General features: G+C 45.1%; 1 protein-coding gene across 1 annotated transcript in view; it reads left to right on the forward strand.

The window, feature by feature from the left end:
* Nucleotides 1-12,975, forward strand: part of LOC124012967 (inactive phospholipase C-like protein 2) — a 47,359-nt gene extending 34,384 nt beyond the window's left edge. The window contains exons 11-13 of the mRNA XM_046327067.1: nucleotides 4,211-4,286; nucleotides 11,757-11,866; nucleotides 12,099-12,975. Of these exons, the coding sequence (XP_046183023.1) occupies nucleotides 4,211-4,286; nucleotides 11,757-11,866; nucleotides 12,099-12,281 (369 nt within the window). The 3' untranslated portion in view covers nucleotides 12,282-12,975. The remainder of the gene's footprint in view (nucleotides 1-4,210; nucleotides 4,287-11,756; nucleotides 11,867-12,098) is intronic.
* The last annotated feature ends 3,652 nt before the right edge of the window (nucleotides 12,976-16,627 follow it).

Below are 16,627 nucleotides of genomic sequence, written 5' to 3' on the forward strand. Positions count from 1 at the left end.
TGGCCCTCTCCTCTATCTCCCTTCCCCCTCTCTCTCTCTCTCTCTCTCTCTCTCTCTTCTCTCTCTCTCTCTCTCTCTCTCTTTCTCTATGGCCCTCTCCTCTATCTCCCTCTCCCTTCTCCCTCTCTCTCTCTCTCTCTCTCTCTCTCTCTCTCTCTCTCTCCTCTCTCTCTCTCTCTCTCTCTCTCTCTCTCTCTCTCTCTCTCTCTCTCTCTCTCTCTCTCTCTCTCTTTCTCTATGGCCCTCTCTCTCCCTGCTCTCTCTCTCTCTCTCTCTCTCTCCTCTCTCTCTCTCTCTCTCTCCTCTCTCTCTCTCTCTCTCTCTCTCTTTCTCTATGGCCCTCTCCTCTATCTCCCTTCCCCCTCTCTCTCTCTCTCTCTCTCTCTCTCTCTCTCTCTCTCTCTCTCTCTCTCTCTCTCTCTCTCTCTCTCTCTCTCTTTCTCTATGGCCCTCTCCTCTATCTCCCTTCCCCCTCTCTCTCTCTCTCTCTCTCTCTCCTCTCTCTCTCCCTCTCCCCCTCTCTCTCTCTCTCTCTCTCTCTCTCTCTCTCTTTCTCTATGGCCCTCTCCTCTATCTCCCTTCCCCTCTCTCTCTCTCTCTCTCTCTCTCTCTTCTTTCTCTATGGCCCTCTCCTCTATCTCCCTTCCCCCTCTCTCTCTTCTCTCTCTCTCTCCTCTCTCTCTCTTCTCCCTCTCTCTTTCTCTCTCTCTCTCTCTCTCTCTTTCTCTATCCCTCTCTCTCCCTTTCTCTCTCTCTCTCTCTCTTTCTCTATCTCTCTCCTCTCCCCCCCTCTCTCTCTCTCTCTCTCTCTTTCTCTATGGCCCTCTCCTCTATCTCCCTTCCCCCTCTCTCTCTCTCTCTCTCTCTTTCTCTATGCCTCTCCCTCTATCTCCCTTCCCCCTCTCTCTCGCTCTCCCTTCCCCCCCGCTCTCTCCCTTCCCCGCTCCCTCTCTCACTCTCTCTTTCTTTCTTCATCGCTCTCTCTCTTCCCCTCTCTCTTTCCCTTCCCCCTCTCCCTTGCTCTCCCTTCCCTCGCTTCCCCTTCCCCCACTCTCTCGCTCGCTCACTCTCCCTTCCCCGCTCTCTCGCTGTCCCTCACTCTCTTTCTTTCTCCATCGCTCTCTCTCTCTTCCCCTCTCTCTTTCCCTTCCCCCTCTCCCTTGCTCTCCCTTCCCTCGCTCGCTCGCACTCTCCCTTCCCCCTACTCTCCCTTCCCCCTACCTCTCTCGCTCTCACTCTCCCTTCCATCTCCCTGCCTCCCTCTTTGTCTCTCTCTTTGCCAGCACCCCCCTTCTCTCTCTTTCTCCCATACCTCGAAGTAGTGTAATTGATAATGGATGCTTGGCCCGTCAGATAGCTTTAAAAAAAATTGAACCATCCACTGGGCAGATAGCTGTGCTTTTAATTGAACAATCCACTGGTCAGATTATGTCTGGGGTCATCTGTCTACAGATATAGGATCTTCATTTGAGCCAGTTTAATACAGCAGGAAAACAATCCTGCAGCAAAAGGAAATGTGAATTATTATGTGGATAAAATGAATGGACATTTTTGTAGCCATTTTTCATAAAGGGAAAATCATGTCAGAAATTTCAAAGGGAAAATTACACACTTCAGAAGCATTTAAAACCTCAAATACACTACAAGTTTTACATTTCCTGTATAGCGGGAATGTTCTCCTGCAACAGGGTGATCAAATTAAGATCCGACACCTGTAGGTCATTATGTAAGTAGTTTGGTTATGTAAGATGTCTGATATCTGATGACAATATGTCTCTGTTCTGTTCCCTCTGGTTTATAGAGGTATCTTTATAGCTTTCACCTTTAGCTGTGTCCCAGAATAAAGCCAGAGAGATTTTAAATTGATTAATGATTGACTAAAAAGTGCTTACTTTCGCAAACTCCCCCGAACGAGTTGAAGTAGACTGTCGTGTGTGCGTGTAATTTCCCATGACACACAATCACTTACACTTGCTTTAGTGGAACAGCCAGGAAAGGGTTCACAGGAGATAACTATGCCTCTTTTCATTTTGAATAAGGATTAAATCTCAAAATGGAAAAATTTAACATTTTCATTTAGCGTAATTTTTCAATGTTAAACAACTGCAGAGCTTTCCAGGTGAGAAATGTGTCTGTGTGCGTGCGCGTCTGTGTGCGTGCGCGTCTGTGTGCGTGCGCGTCTGTGTGCGTGCGCGTCTGTGTGTGTGCGCGTCTGTGTGTGTGCGCGTCTGTGTGTGTGTGCGCGCATGCATTATTTACTATCCTTTTGCATTTAAAAGTCCTCACAAGGATAGTAAAACAAGGAACATTTCACAAGTGCAGTTTTAGGCTTAAGGCTTAAGTTTAGGATCAGGGTTCAAATTAGTGTTAGGTTAGAATATGGGTAAGGGTTAAGGTTAGGTTTAGGGTTTGGGGTTAAGGTCAGGGTTAGGGTTAGGTGGTTACTGGTCTAGCGTTAAGGGTTAGGGAAAGAGGAATTTGAATGGGAATAATTATTTTGGTCCCACTTAGATAGTACAGTGTGTGTGTGTGTGTGTGTGTGTGTGTGTGTGTGTGTGTGTGTGTGTGTGTGTGTGTGTGTGTGTGTGTGTGTGTGTGTGTGTGTGTGTGTGTGTGTGTGTGTGTGTGTGTGTGTGTGTGTGTGTGTGTGTGTGTGTGTGTGTGTGTGTGTGTGTGTGTGCTTTGAGAATGCATCCTCATCCCTGATGGATCAGAGTGAGAAACGCTCACCCTGGCCCTGAATATTATTAGCATAAATGTGAATCTCATTCCGCTAAGTGGCTCTCACACATTGACTTGGATGCCTGCCTGGGGGAGAAATAAATGCCTGCCTGGGGGAGAAATAAATGCCTGCATGGGGGAGAAATAGATGCCTGCCTGGGGGAGAAATAAATGCCTGCCTGGGGGAGAAATAAATGCCTGCCTGGGGGAGAAATAAATGCCTGCCTGGGGGAGAAATAAATGCCTGCCTGGGGGAGAAATAAATGCCTGCCTGGGGGAGAAATAAATGCCTGCCTGGGGGAGAAATAGATGCCTGCCTGGGGGAGAAATAGATGCCTGCCTGGGGGAGAAATAAATGCCTGCCTGGGGGAGAAATAGATGCCTGTCTGGGGGAGAAATAGATGGGAGGAAGCTGCCTGGGGTGAAATAAATGTGTGTCTGTGGGAGAAGACCCTAGATGCCTGTCTGGGGTAGACAGACCCTTAGAGTGTGTGTCTGTGTGGTAGACAGACCCTTAGGAGCAGTGTGTGTCTGTGTGGTAGACAGACCCTTAGGAGCAGCAGTGTGTGTCTGTGTGGTTTAGGAGCAGCAGTGTGTGTCTGTGTGGTAGACAGACCCTTAGGAGCAGCAGTGTGTGTCTGTGTGGTAGACAGACCCTTAGGACAGTGTGTGTCTGTGTGGTAGACAGACCCTTAGGAGCAGCAGTGTGTGTCTGTGTGGTAGACAGACCCTTAGGAGCAGCAGTGTGTGTCTGTGTGGTGTGGTAGACAGACCCTTAGGAGCAGCAGTGTGTGTCTGTGTGGTAGACAGACCCTTAGGAGCAGCAGTGTGTGTCTGTGTGGTAGACAGACCCTTAGGAGCAGCAGTGTGTGTCTGTGTGGTAGACAGACCCTTAGGAGCAGCAGTGTGTGTCTGTGTGGTAGACAGACCCTTAGGAGCAGCAGTGTGTGTCTGTGTGGTAGACAGACCCTTAGGAGCAGCAGTGTGTGTCTGTGTGGTAGACAGACCCTTAGGAGCAGCAGTGTGTGTCTGTGTGGTGGACAGACCCTTAGGAGCAGCAGTGCGTGTCTGTGTGGTGGACAGACCCTTAGGAGCAGCAGTGTGTGTCTGTGTGGTAGACAGACCCTTAGGAGCAGCAGTGTGTGTCTGTGTGGTAGACAGACCCTTAGGAGCAGCAGTGTGTGTCTGTGTGGTAGACAGACCCTTAGGAGCAGCAGTGTGTGTCTGTGTGGTAGACAGACCCTTAGGAGCAGCAGTGTGTGTCTGTGTGGTAGACAGACCCTTAGGAGCAGCAGTGTTTATCCTCATTTTTCAAACACCAGACTCACAAAGTGGGATCATGTCCCAGAAGGAATTGCACTAAGTGTTTAGTTAATCGGGCTTTTGGTCTTAATCTCTCTAGGGTTATTCATGAAATGTAACGATTAACTGATACATATGTTTTGTGTGTCTCTAAGTAATGAACTGATCTTGTGTACTCTGTCTACAGATGATCCAGGCGAGCAGAGCGGTGATCGAGCTGTCAGACGGAGTCTACGACAGGATCCTACAGATACAGACAACAGGTGAGAGAGAAGGAAAGAGAGGGGAGAGAGAATATACTCTACATAGAGAGAAAGAAGGAACATTGTGTTGGCTAGTTACATGGTTAGAGAGCAGGCAGGATGTTCTTCTTCAGTCAACAGCCCAGTAGCTGTGAGAAAGCCTTGCCTACAGGCCCTGCCAACAGACTCTCCCGCTGAGACATCGTCAACAACACCCTGAAGCCTGTAGTCTCCTGAGACTTCCATGGTTATGTCCCAAATGGTACCGTCCCAAATGGCACCCTATTCCCTATATAGTGCACTACTTTTGACCAGAACCCTATGGGCCATTTGGGACCCACATCATCTCGCTACCTCACCAATCACAGGAGCTATTTTCATCCTGGCTCTGAGGCAGATCTGTCAATATGTTACTATTAGATGAGTTTGTTTATTGACTGAGCTCTGGATTTGTGTGGGCGATCTGTAGTTTGTGTTGGCATAAGCTCTGGGTACAGGTCAAGATGGCCTTAGGCACACATCTAGAATCACTGTATCCTCCCCAAATCCTATCCTTAACCAATAGAGGTGGAAATGCAAAACATACCTTAGATCAGTCTCTAGGGGTAACTAGGCGGAGCAAGGTTTGTTTACCCCACAGCGACTCTGGTTGCTGGGCATCATGGGTAGGCTGACAGAACTTGGCAAGACCGTCATCGCCATGGTGATAAACAGTGAGCATTCCGTGGTTGCCAGGAGAAGGTGATTGATTCGCAGATGAAAAGGTAGTCTGTGAGGAGAGGATGTTGGTTTGAGATGCGTGGGAAGGCTGGATAGAAAGGCTCAATAACTATATATAGTTATTTGGCCGGGATAAGCAGACTTTGACCGGGATTCAATGCAAGACACGTTAAAATGCAGTGCACTATAACATACTTTTTAAAGGTCATTTACGCTTGAACCAACATGTGCAAGATTTACCATGACTGTGATCTCTGCAAATGTTGGGGAAAATTACTTTAAAAGGCTCATTGTTGGCTGTATAGGCCTAATGAGCAGACCTCATAGAGCTCTGGTTAAAGATAGTATACTATATAGGAAACAGGCTCCCATTTGTAACACAGACTTTTTAATAAACCTTCATAAAGACAGTTATGATAATTGTGCTGCAGGGTTTTTGTGAGACCCTAGGAGTCAGAGGAGAGCTGAGGAGAGGGGATGAGAGGTCAGCATATACATTGTGGTGCAGGGTTTTTGTGAGTCCCCAGGAGTCGGAGGGGAAGAAGAGTTCTGGCCCGTGCTGATCTCTCTCTGTTCTGTCGGTTCCGCTCCGCTACACAGGGAAATAGAACGTTTCTCACATGCACACACAACGGAATGCCCTGGCACTCAAGCCAAGCGTCGCCTAGCAACTGCACTGGCAGGCAGGCAGGCAACGTGGTGCGTGTAAGTGTGCGTGTTTGTTTGTGTGTGAAGGGAAGGGTGGATTTAGTCAGTGTATACGAGATGATGTGTAATTGTGTATAAGTGAGTGTTGCAGTTAGTGGGTTGTTTTCAGGTGTATGTTAGACAGAGAGAGAGAGAAAAAGGGAGGAAAGGCTGAGAGAGGGGAGGGAGGGAGGGAAAGGCCGAGGGGGAGGGAGGGAGGGAGGGAGGGAGGGAGGGAGGGAGGGAAAGGCTGAGGGAGGGAAAGGTTGAGGGAAAGGCTGAGGGGGAAAGGCTGAGGGAGAGCATTAAACAGTAATATCTACTGAGTTGCATTCAGGTCTGCGTTGCGTTGTGTTGGTTGTGTGGTGTTGCTCAGGATGCTGTGTTTAAAAGTTCCGTCACATTATCGCTCCTAGCAGTGTGTGACCGGTGTTAACCCACTTCCTTGTCTCCATGGAGATGGTGATAAAGTGTGACAGTGTCCTGGGGCGGACAGAGAAAGCCAGGCAGAATTTACACACTGCACCACACGCTCAATCTGACCAGGATTAAACCAAAGGCACATTGTCAACAAGCTCATTCCACTGTGGACAATGCACATTGTAAAGAAAATATTTCCAATGTTTGCGGAGATTCACTGCAAACATTGAGGATGTTGGCTCAACCATAAATGACCTGTAAAAGTGGAAAGCAATGCGCAGTCCCCACTCCCGGTCTCAACCTCTTTATTCTTGTATTCAGACATCTCTGTAACTCTCTCTCCAGGTGCGTGGGTAAAATCTCTGGGAAAGCCAAGCCCCCCCCCCCAAACAAACATGTTACAACCTACGTGTTGTGATAATTGTGTTGTTTGCTCTATAACCTGTTAGTTCATATGCCTTGACACTGTAATATACAGGGTTAAGGCCAAGAAAATAAGAAGACACAGTGGCAGAATGAATTCAGCTACACCTTTGTTTCGTCACAAAACCGGAGAGCAACATCTGTCCAGTGAAGTCCACAAACATACAGTGCATTCGGAAAGTATTCAGACCCCTTCCCCTTTTCCACATTTTTTTACATTACAGCCTTATTCTAAAATGGATGTCATTTTTTTCCTCCCTCATCAATCTACACACCATGCCCCATAATGAGAAAGCGAAAACAGGTTTTTAGACATTTTTGCTAATTTATTAAAAGTAAAAGACTGAAAGACCTCATTTACATAAGTAGTCAGATCTTTCGCTATAAGACTTGAAATTGAGCTCAGGTGCATCCTGTTTCCATTGATCACCATTGAGATGTTTATACATCTTGATTGGAGTCCACCTGTGGTAAATTCAATTGATTGGACATGGTTTGGAAAGGCACACACCTGCCTATATAAGGTCCCACAGTGCACGTCAGAGCAAAAACCAAGCCATGAGGTCGAAGGAATTGTCTGTAGAGCTCCGAGACAGGATTGTGTCGAGGCACAGATCTGGAGAAGGGTACCAAAACATGTCTGCAGCATTGAAGGTCCTTAAGAACACTGTGGCCTCCATCATTCTTAAATGGAAGAATTTTAGAACCACCAAGACTCTTCCTAGAGCTGGCTGCCTGGCCAAACTGAGCGATCGGGGGAGAAGGGCCTTGGTCAGGGAGCTGACCAAGAACCTGATGATCACGTTGACAGAGCTCCAGAGTTCCTCTGTGGTGATGAGAGAACCTTCCAGAAGGACAACCATCTCTGTAGCACTCCACCAATCAGGCCTCTATGGTAGAGTGGCCAGATGGAAGCCACTCCTCAGTGTAAGGCACATGACAGCCCGCTTGGAGTTTGCCAAAAGGCACTTAAAGGACTCTCAGACCATGAGAAATAAAATGTTCTGGTCTGATGAAACCAAGATTGAACTCTTTGGCCTGAATGCCAAGCTTCACGTCTGGAGGAAACCTGGCACCATCCCTACAGTGAATCATAGTGGTGGCAGAATCATGCTGTGGGGATGTTTTTCAGCAGCAGGGACTGTGAGACTAGTCAGGATCGAGGGAAAGATGAATGGAGCAAATTACAGAGACTTCCTTGATGAAAACCTGCTCCAGAGCACTCAGGACCTCAGATTAGGACGAAGGTTCACCTTCCAATAGGACAACGACTCTAAGCACACCGCCAAGACAATGCAGGAGTGGCTTCGGGACAAGTCTCTGAATGTTTTTGGGCCCGGACTTGAATCCGATTGAACATCTCTGGAGCGACGCTCCCCATCCAACCTGACGGAGCTTGAGAGGGTCTGCTGAAAAGAATGGGAGAAACTCCCCAAATAAATGTTATTTCTCACATGCGCCAAATACAACAGTTACAGTGAAATGCTTACTGACAAACCCTTAACCAACAATGCATTTCAAGAAATACAGTTAAGAAAATATTTACTAAATAACAAAGTAAAAAATAAAATAAAAAAAGTAACACAATAAAATGACATAACAATAACGAGGCTATGTATAGGGGGTACCGGTACCGAGTCAGTGTGCGGGGGTACAGGATAGTCCAGGTCATTTGTACATTTAGGTAGGGGTAAAGTGACTATGCATAGATAATAAACAGCAAGTAGCAGGTGTGTGAAAACAAAGGGGGGGGGTCAATGTAAATAGTCCGAGTGGCCATTTGATTAATTGTTCAGCAGTCTTATAGCTTGGGTGTAGAAGCCGTTAAAGAGCCTTTTGGACCTAGACTTGGCACTCCAGTACCGCTTGCCATGCGGTAGCAGAGAGAACAGTCTATGACTTGGGTAACTGGAGTCTGACCATTTTTTGGGCCTTCCTCTGACACCGCCTGGTATATAAACTCAGCAAAAAAAAGAAACGTCTCTTTTTCAGGACCCTGTCTTTCGTCTCTTTTTCAGGACCCTGTCTTTCAAAGATAATTCCAAATAATTTCACAGATATTCATTGTAAAGGGTTTAAACACTGTTTCCCATGCTTGTTCAATGAACCATACAATTAATGAACATGCACCTGTTTAACGGTCGTTAAGACACTAACCGCTTACAGACAGTAGGCAATTAAGGTCACAGTTATGAAAACATAGGACACTAAAGAGGCCTTTCTATTGACTCTGAAAAACACCAAAAGATGCCCAGGGTTCCTGCTCATCTGCATGAACGTGCCTTAGGCATGTTGCAAGGAGGCTTGAGGACTGCAGATGTGGCCAGGGCAATAAATTGCAACGTCTGTACTGTGAGACTCCAAAGACAGCGCTACAGGGAGACAGGACGGACAGCTGATCATCCTCGCAGTGGCAGACCACGTGTAACAACACCTGCACAGGATCGGTACATCCAGACATCACACCTGCGGGACAGGTACAGGATGGCAACAACAACTGCCAGAGTTACACCAGAAACGCACAATCCCTCCATCAGTGCTCAGACTGTTCGCAATAGGCTGAGAGAGGCTGGACTGAGGGCTTGTAGGCCTGTTGTAAGGCAGGTCCTCACCAGACATCACCGGCAACAACATCGCCTATGGGCACAAACCCATATATTCCATATATTATCATATATATTATTATATTAAACCCACCATCGCTGGACCAGACAGGACTGGCAAAAACATGTTGGATCAGAGGGTGGGGGCTAGGGCCATTCTCCCCAGAACCCCCCCCCCCCCTTTGTTCAGGGACACATTATTCGACTTCTGTTAGTCATTTGTCTGTGGAACCTGTTCAGTTTATGTCTGTTGAATCTTGTTAGTTTGCATGCCCTGCCATGAGCGCCAGAGCCGGTGCAGTAGGATTCAATCTTCATCCTGTATTGACGCTTTCCCTGTTTGATGGTTCATTTTAGGGCGAAGCAGGATTTCTTATAAGCATCCTGATTAAGTTTCCCGCTCCTTGAAAGCGTCAGCTAGCTCGGTGCGGATGTTGCCTATATTACAGTATAATTTCCCTTTGGTAGGATAGTCTCGACCGTAGATCATTGAGTTTGTTTTCCAGTGATTGCACCGATGGTAATGGCGATTAACACACTCGCCTATGAATCCGAACAATGCACCCCGACCTTCTCCCTCGGTATCTCTTCCTATTCTTCACGCTAATGAAGGGGAGTTGGGCCTGTTCTCCGGAAAGCAGTATATCCTTCGCGTCAGACTCATTAAAGAAAAATCTTTCTCCAGTTCGAAGTGAGTAATCAATGTTCTGATGTCCAGAAACTCTTTTCGGTCATACGAGATGGTAGCAGCAACTTCATGTACAAAATAATTGAAAAAACTACCAAAATAGCACAATTGGTTAGGAGCCCGTAAAATGGCAGCCATCCCCTCTGGCGCCATCATTCATAAAATACAGGTGTGCCAAGCTTATAGCGTCTTACCCAAGAAGACTCGAGACTGTAATCGCTGCCAAAGGTGCTTCAACAATGTACTGAGTAAAGGGTCTGAATACTTATGTAAATGTATTTTTGCAAAGATGTCAAAAACTGTTTTTGCTTTGTCATTATAGAGTACTGGGTGTAAATTGATGAGGGGGAAAAACCATTGACATTTTTTTAGGACAAGGCTGTAATGTAACAAAATGTAGAAAAAGTCAAGTGGTCTGAATGTACCGTACTGCATGTAACAAACAGTTACATGACCAACAGCATGGCCAAGCAAGGTAAGGTTTCCAACTCTTTCAGACGACTAAACAACTATAAACACCGGAGAGTTACCGCAAGTCGCAAAGAAAACAGGAGCTGCCTCCACTAGTCCAGCACCATTTCAACTTCAACATCATCTAATCACCTATGCTTATTCTCATAAAATTACATTTTATTGGTCACATAAACATGTTTTTAGCAGATGTTATAGCGGGTGTAGCAAAATGCTTGTGAGTTTAGCTCCAACAGTGCAATAATATCTAACAATCCACAACATTACACACAAAAGTAAAATAATGGAATTAAGGAATATATAAATATTAGGAATATATAAATATTAGGATGAGCAATGTCAGAGTAGCCATAAATAATAGTTATTAACACAGTGACAACTAAAAGATACCAAAAACAATTTTGTCCAATAAACGCAAGCTAAATACTTTATGATGTGGCTGTCCATGGTACTAATTTCTGTGTGTGCATGTTGACTCACCCAATGCCATCCTCCTCTTTCATGTTGCCTAAATGGTCTATGATTTTGATTATTTTGTTGTGTTAGGCTACCTGGCTAAAATGCTTGCTCGCTAGCCTAAATTCCTTTCATGGGCAACGATGTGCAAGGCCAGCTACTTGAACTTCCATCCTTTCAGGCAAGGGACACAATGTATGAATTTATGGTTGCATCAGAATCATTGTTATCATCATTGGCCCGTACGGAGAATTAAGTAAAACCACAAGTCCAAATCCCTATCTCCCGCCATGGCTAATTTTAGCTGGCTAGCTAGCCACCGGAGACAATGACCCAACGAGATGCAAAAATGTATGTTTTGTTTTGTCAGTGACGTTTGGCTTCTGATGTGATTGGTCTGAAGCCAAATACAATCTGGTTTCCCTTAGCACTTTTTTGTTGGTGCGCCAGAACCATTCACAGCTGAGCTCCCTCAGTTTAGCTCAACGCTGATTGTCTATTATTTAATATTTTTTTTGTCAAGGTAGGCCATATGCTCGCTGGCTTCCCTTGCATTCAATGCAAGCAGCAACAAGGTCATACTTTTTTTGACCAGACCGCATCCAATCGATTCACTACACATACAGAGACAGAGGGGGCGCTGTTTCACTCACATTCAAATTTATTAAACATAAGAGGCAAAAGATATTCTGGCAGCCTTGGGCCTTGGTTAATACGTGGGGAGGTTGAGGCAGTCTTGGGCCTGTTGAGCCAGTCTTGGGCCTTGGTTAATACCAGTCTTGGAGCTTGGTTAATACACAGTGAGGTTGAGCCAGTCTTGGAGCTTGGTTAATACACAGAGAGGTTGAGCCAGTCTTGGAGCTTGGTTAATACACAGAGAGGTTGAGCCAGTCTTGGGCCTTGGTTAATACACAGTGAGGTTGAGCCAGTCTTGGAGCTTGGTTAAGATCTGGAGAGGTTGACAAAGAGGGAAAGGTTCAAGATTGTAATATTGTGTGTGTATGTGTGTCTGTGGTCACCTAGCCATGGAGTTCCATGAGAAGTTAAAGCCCATGGCAGTGAAGGAGGGGCTTAAAGGTCGTAAGGTCACCAGAGCTGTGGAGAGTTTCAGCTGGAACATCACAATACTGAAGGTGAATACACACACACACACACACACACACACACACACACACACACACACACACACACACACACACACACACACACACACACACACACACACACACACACACACACACACACACACACACACACACACACACACACACACCACATACACAGAATATTGCCAGTCTGTTTCCACATTGGCCAACTCAAACCAACTCCTCTCTCTCTTCCTATCCTTCCCCTTCTCTCTCTCAGGGGCAGGCAGACCTGCTGAAACAGGCTAAGACGGAGGTACAGGAGAACATAAAGCAGGTCCACTACGCTGCCCTGACCTCTAACCTCAGTAAGGGCGGGACAGGAGAGACAACCCACACTCGGCGCAGCCTGGACGCACTTCCTTCAATGTCGGGTACAGCTCCGGCAAGAAGTTTCCCTTAGTCACAGACAGGTCTAGGAACAGTTTACCTGTCTAAAATTATATATTGAACCATAAGGGGGAAATGTAAAAACGGACCATAGGTCCGTTTCTAAGGGCACAATCGTCCTATTCTGAGGATTGTCAGGGTGATAAGAAGTTGCTACATATGTTCTATAGTGATAGGCTCCTTCTGCATCTCACCCGGGGGGCTGCTGGAGATTAGTCTGCCATTTTGTCCAGACAACGATGAGGAAGAAGGAGGATGGACTCAGTTGAAGAGGAAAACTCCTGTTATAAAAGCACTGCCAAGAGGGAGGAGTAATGTCAAAGACACTGGAGACAGGAATGTAGAGAGGAATGAAGGAATGAGGTCTGAGAGAAAGAGACAGACTGCCCTGTCCCCTACTTTGTATGCAGCTATAAATAAGAACTGTTTAATCCTGCTCTCTATGGGGCCGATTCAGACCCCAGTTATGCACTTGTAAATGGAACTTAATTCCCTTTTTATGCGCTTTTTTTAAAACGTATTCTGACCTTGAATTTAAAAAAAGGTTTCAGCAAGCTATTCTTTCAGAGTGGAGATCAGAGAAATTAATACATTTAAAAAACTTAAATATCACATTTACATAAGTATTCAGACCCTTTACTCAGTACTTTTTGAAGCATCTTTGGCAGTGATTCCAGCTGCAAGTCTTCTTGGAAGGGGAACCTTCACCCCAGTCTGAGGTCCTGAGCGCTCTGGAGCGGGTTTTCATCAAGGATCTCTCTATACTTTGCTCCATTCATCTTTCCCTCGAACCTGACTAGTCTCCCAGTCCCTGCTGCTGATAAACATACCCACAGCATGATGCTGCCACCACGTGCTTCACCGTAGAGATGGTGCCAGGTTTCCTTCAGACTTGAAGCTTGGCATTCAGGCCAAAGAGTTCAATCTTGGTTTCATCAGACCAGAGAATCTTGTTTCTCATGGTCTGAGAGCCTTTAGGTGCCTTTTGGCAAACTCCAAGTGGGCTGTCGTATGTCTTGCACTGAGGAGTGGGCACTCTACCATAAAGGCCTGATTGGTGGAGAACTGCAGAGATGGTTGTCCTTCTGGAAGGTTCTCCCATCTCCTCAGAAGAACTCTAGAGCTCTATCAGATTGACCATCAGGTTCTTGGTCACCTCCCTGACCAAGGCCCATCTCCCCCGATTGCTCAGTTTGGCCCGGGCAGCCAGCTCTCAGAAGAGCCTCTGTGGTTCTAAACTTCTTCCATTTAAGAATGATGGAGGCCACTGTGTTCTTGGGGACCTTCAATGCTGCAGACATTTTTTGGTACCTTTCCCCAGATCTGTACCTCGACACAATCCATTCTTGGAACTCTACAGACAATTCCTTTGATCTCATGGCTTGGTTTTTGCTCTGACATGCACTGTCAACTGTGGGACCTTATATAGACAGGCGTGTGCCTTTCCAAATCATGTCCAATCAATTGAATTTGCCACAAGTGGACTTCAATCAAGTTGTAGAAACATATAATGGATGATCAATGGAAACAGACTCCACCTGAGCTCGATTTCGAGTCTCATAGCAAAGGGTCTGAATACTTACGTAAATAAGGTTGATTTTTTTTATACATTTGCAAAAATGTATAAAAACCTGTTCGCTTTATCATTGTGAGGTATTGTGTGTAGTTTGAAGATCTTTTTTATTTAATCCATTTTAGTATAAGGCTGTAGTGTAACTAAATGTGGAAGAAGTCAAGGGGTCTGAATACTTTGCGAAGGCACCGTGTGCTGTATTCTTACCTTAATTCCACCAACTTTACGTAGGAGGAAAGGATGGTTAAGGTCGAGCAACCTGTCGGTTCCAGGTGGAACATCTACTTCATTCTTTCCTGATACAAATAACACCATTCTCCACACACTGTAATTTACAAATTGATAAGAAATATTGATTTGGTCTAGGTAAATGAGTAAACCATTTGGATAAGGGGATAGTAAATATAAATGACAATTGTTTAGAACTATTTTACCTTGATGATCGCTCCAGATGAATGTGAAACCAGTCATATGTCAGTAAACTGAAGCATATCAACATGTCAACTTTTCCACAGTGAATTTGATGAAATGCTGGCCTTAAAACTTGCAGGGATGAAATGCTGGCCTTAAAACTTGCAGGGATGAAATGCTGGCCTTAAAACTTGCAGGGATGAAATGTGGAGACTCAAGCTGTAGGTTGATAATAGTATAGCGCCAAACCTACCGAGTTGATTTATAGAATGTTTTAATTATATGCCCCGACTTCTCACCATATTTTTTTACAATTTGTATTCTGTTAAATATCAGCCACTATCGGTAGCCACCGTCCGTTTTACCCACATACATTTATAACCACTATTTTTGATTCACCAATATATTTTGTGCATAAAAGCCATCCAAAAACATACTTTTTTTTATTTTTCAGAAATACTTTCCTAACCCTAAACAATATACAATGATCTGAGTATTTTTAAATCTACCAATTGGTGCTGAAAAGGAGAGGTGTATTTACATGGCTTTCTTTCATTAATACCTAATATTCTGAACAGTTCTTTCCATATATTGTCTGCTGAGAAAATTCTAATTAAAAGGTACGCACAATTTTAAGGGGTGGCTTCAGATAAATTTACTGAAAACTCCACAAGAAAATCTGTTGGTCAGCCAGTGGGAAGATTTTCAGCTGTGTAATTACATTTATTTGCTCGCGTAAGGGAACCACACCTGCAAAGCCAATTACGCACCTACATAAGGTAAGTCTGAATACCAACTACTGACGAGTAGGAAAGGGGTGCGTGCAAGTCTGAATCGGGCCCTATGTGCAATGTTTGTTACTCTTGGTTTGTGTTTATTTTGGGGGGACAGAAGAGGGTTCAGGGTCATGAAACTATAGTCTCTTCAGAAAGTATTCACACCCCTGGATTTTTTCACCATTTTGTTGCGTTACAGCCTCTACTTAAAATTGATTTTATTTAGGACACTACCCATCCCGATAACTTGGCCCTGAAACTTTTGGAAGTTTCATTTCTGTACCTTATTGTGAAATGTGTAGCTTCCAGAAGCTTTAAAATGAGGCCAGATTGTCAGGATGGGTAGTGTACTGTATCAGGATGGGTAGTGTACTGTATCAGGATGGGTAGTGTACTGTATCAGGATGGGTAGTGTACTGTATCAGGAAGGGTAGTGTACTGTATCAGGAAGTGTACTGTATCAGGTAGTGTACTGTATCAGGTAGTGTACTGTATCAGGATGGGTAGTGTACTGTATCAGGATGGGTAGTGTACTGTATCAGGATGGGTAGTGTACTGTATGAGTGAGTACACATTAATTACAACTAAGCACCCTTCAAGATACACTTCATTTTAACTAGCTAAATCCTGTGTAACAACTAGTAATTACATTGTACTTAGGCAAACATTACATGTACTGTGTTTTTAAAACATCTGGGATGCCACCCAAGTCATTGAGTTTGACCTACTGATCTGTTTTTACCTGATCAACCAAGTTAACCCAGATGCTGCACTTTATTTTGGGGTCAAGTGCCAGCAACAACACTGAGCGGAGATATAGTTTGAACAGTGCACATTCAAGGCTAAGTAATTACAGCCTATTGAGCACAAGCTCTAATCTCTCAGATACCCAGCACATCCGCGACTGATCACAACCTGTGAGACAGTTGTTACTGTCTGCAGCTGAGAAGAGGGGAAACACTAAGCTGGTCAATTTAGTGGAAACCTGCCCATTTGTAACACCCTTGTATTTACACACTTGCTAGTTAACCACAGTACTTATTACAGTGTAATTACAATGTAACAAGGACCCCTTCAAACTAAATGTTAGCGGGAAAAGGGGTGTGAATATGTTTTGAAGGCCTGTAGCACGAAGTGAAACTGATTGACAGAAGTGTGTGTGTGCTTCAGGAGGCTGATACAGAATGTGTGTGTGCTTCAGGAGGCTGATACAGAATGTGTGTGTGCTTCAGGAGGCTGATACAGAATGTGTGTGTGCTTCAGGAGGCTGATACAGAATGTGTGAATGCTACTGATATCTAATAATATGCCATTTAGCAGACACTTTTATCCAAAGCAATTTACAGCAGTGCGTACATACACTTTCATATTGGTGGCCCCGGCTGGAATCAAACTCACGATACTGAAGTTGCAAACGCCAGCAGTCTTCCAACTGAGATGTGTTAAACCCATATTTCATTTCTGAATTGGTTAGGGTCCGTTTCAGATTTGGACTAGTTGGGCTGTCAATGGGATGCTGGTCAGAAGGTCCACGAATGTTCTACTCATCCTAATTCTATGGATGTCTATTGGTGGCATAGGGTTCATTTAACTCAACCA

This window comes from Oncorhynchus gorbuscha, linkage group LG24, assembly GCF_021184085.1.
Source record: "Oncorhynchus gorbuscha isolate QuinsamMale2020 ecotype Even-year linkage group LG24, OgorEven_v1.0, whole genome shotgun sequence".
Classification (NCBI taxonomy): Eukaryota; Metazoa; Chordata; class Actinopteri; order Salmoniformes; family Salmonidae; genus Oncorhynchus; species Oncorhynchus gorbuscha.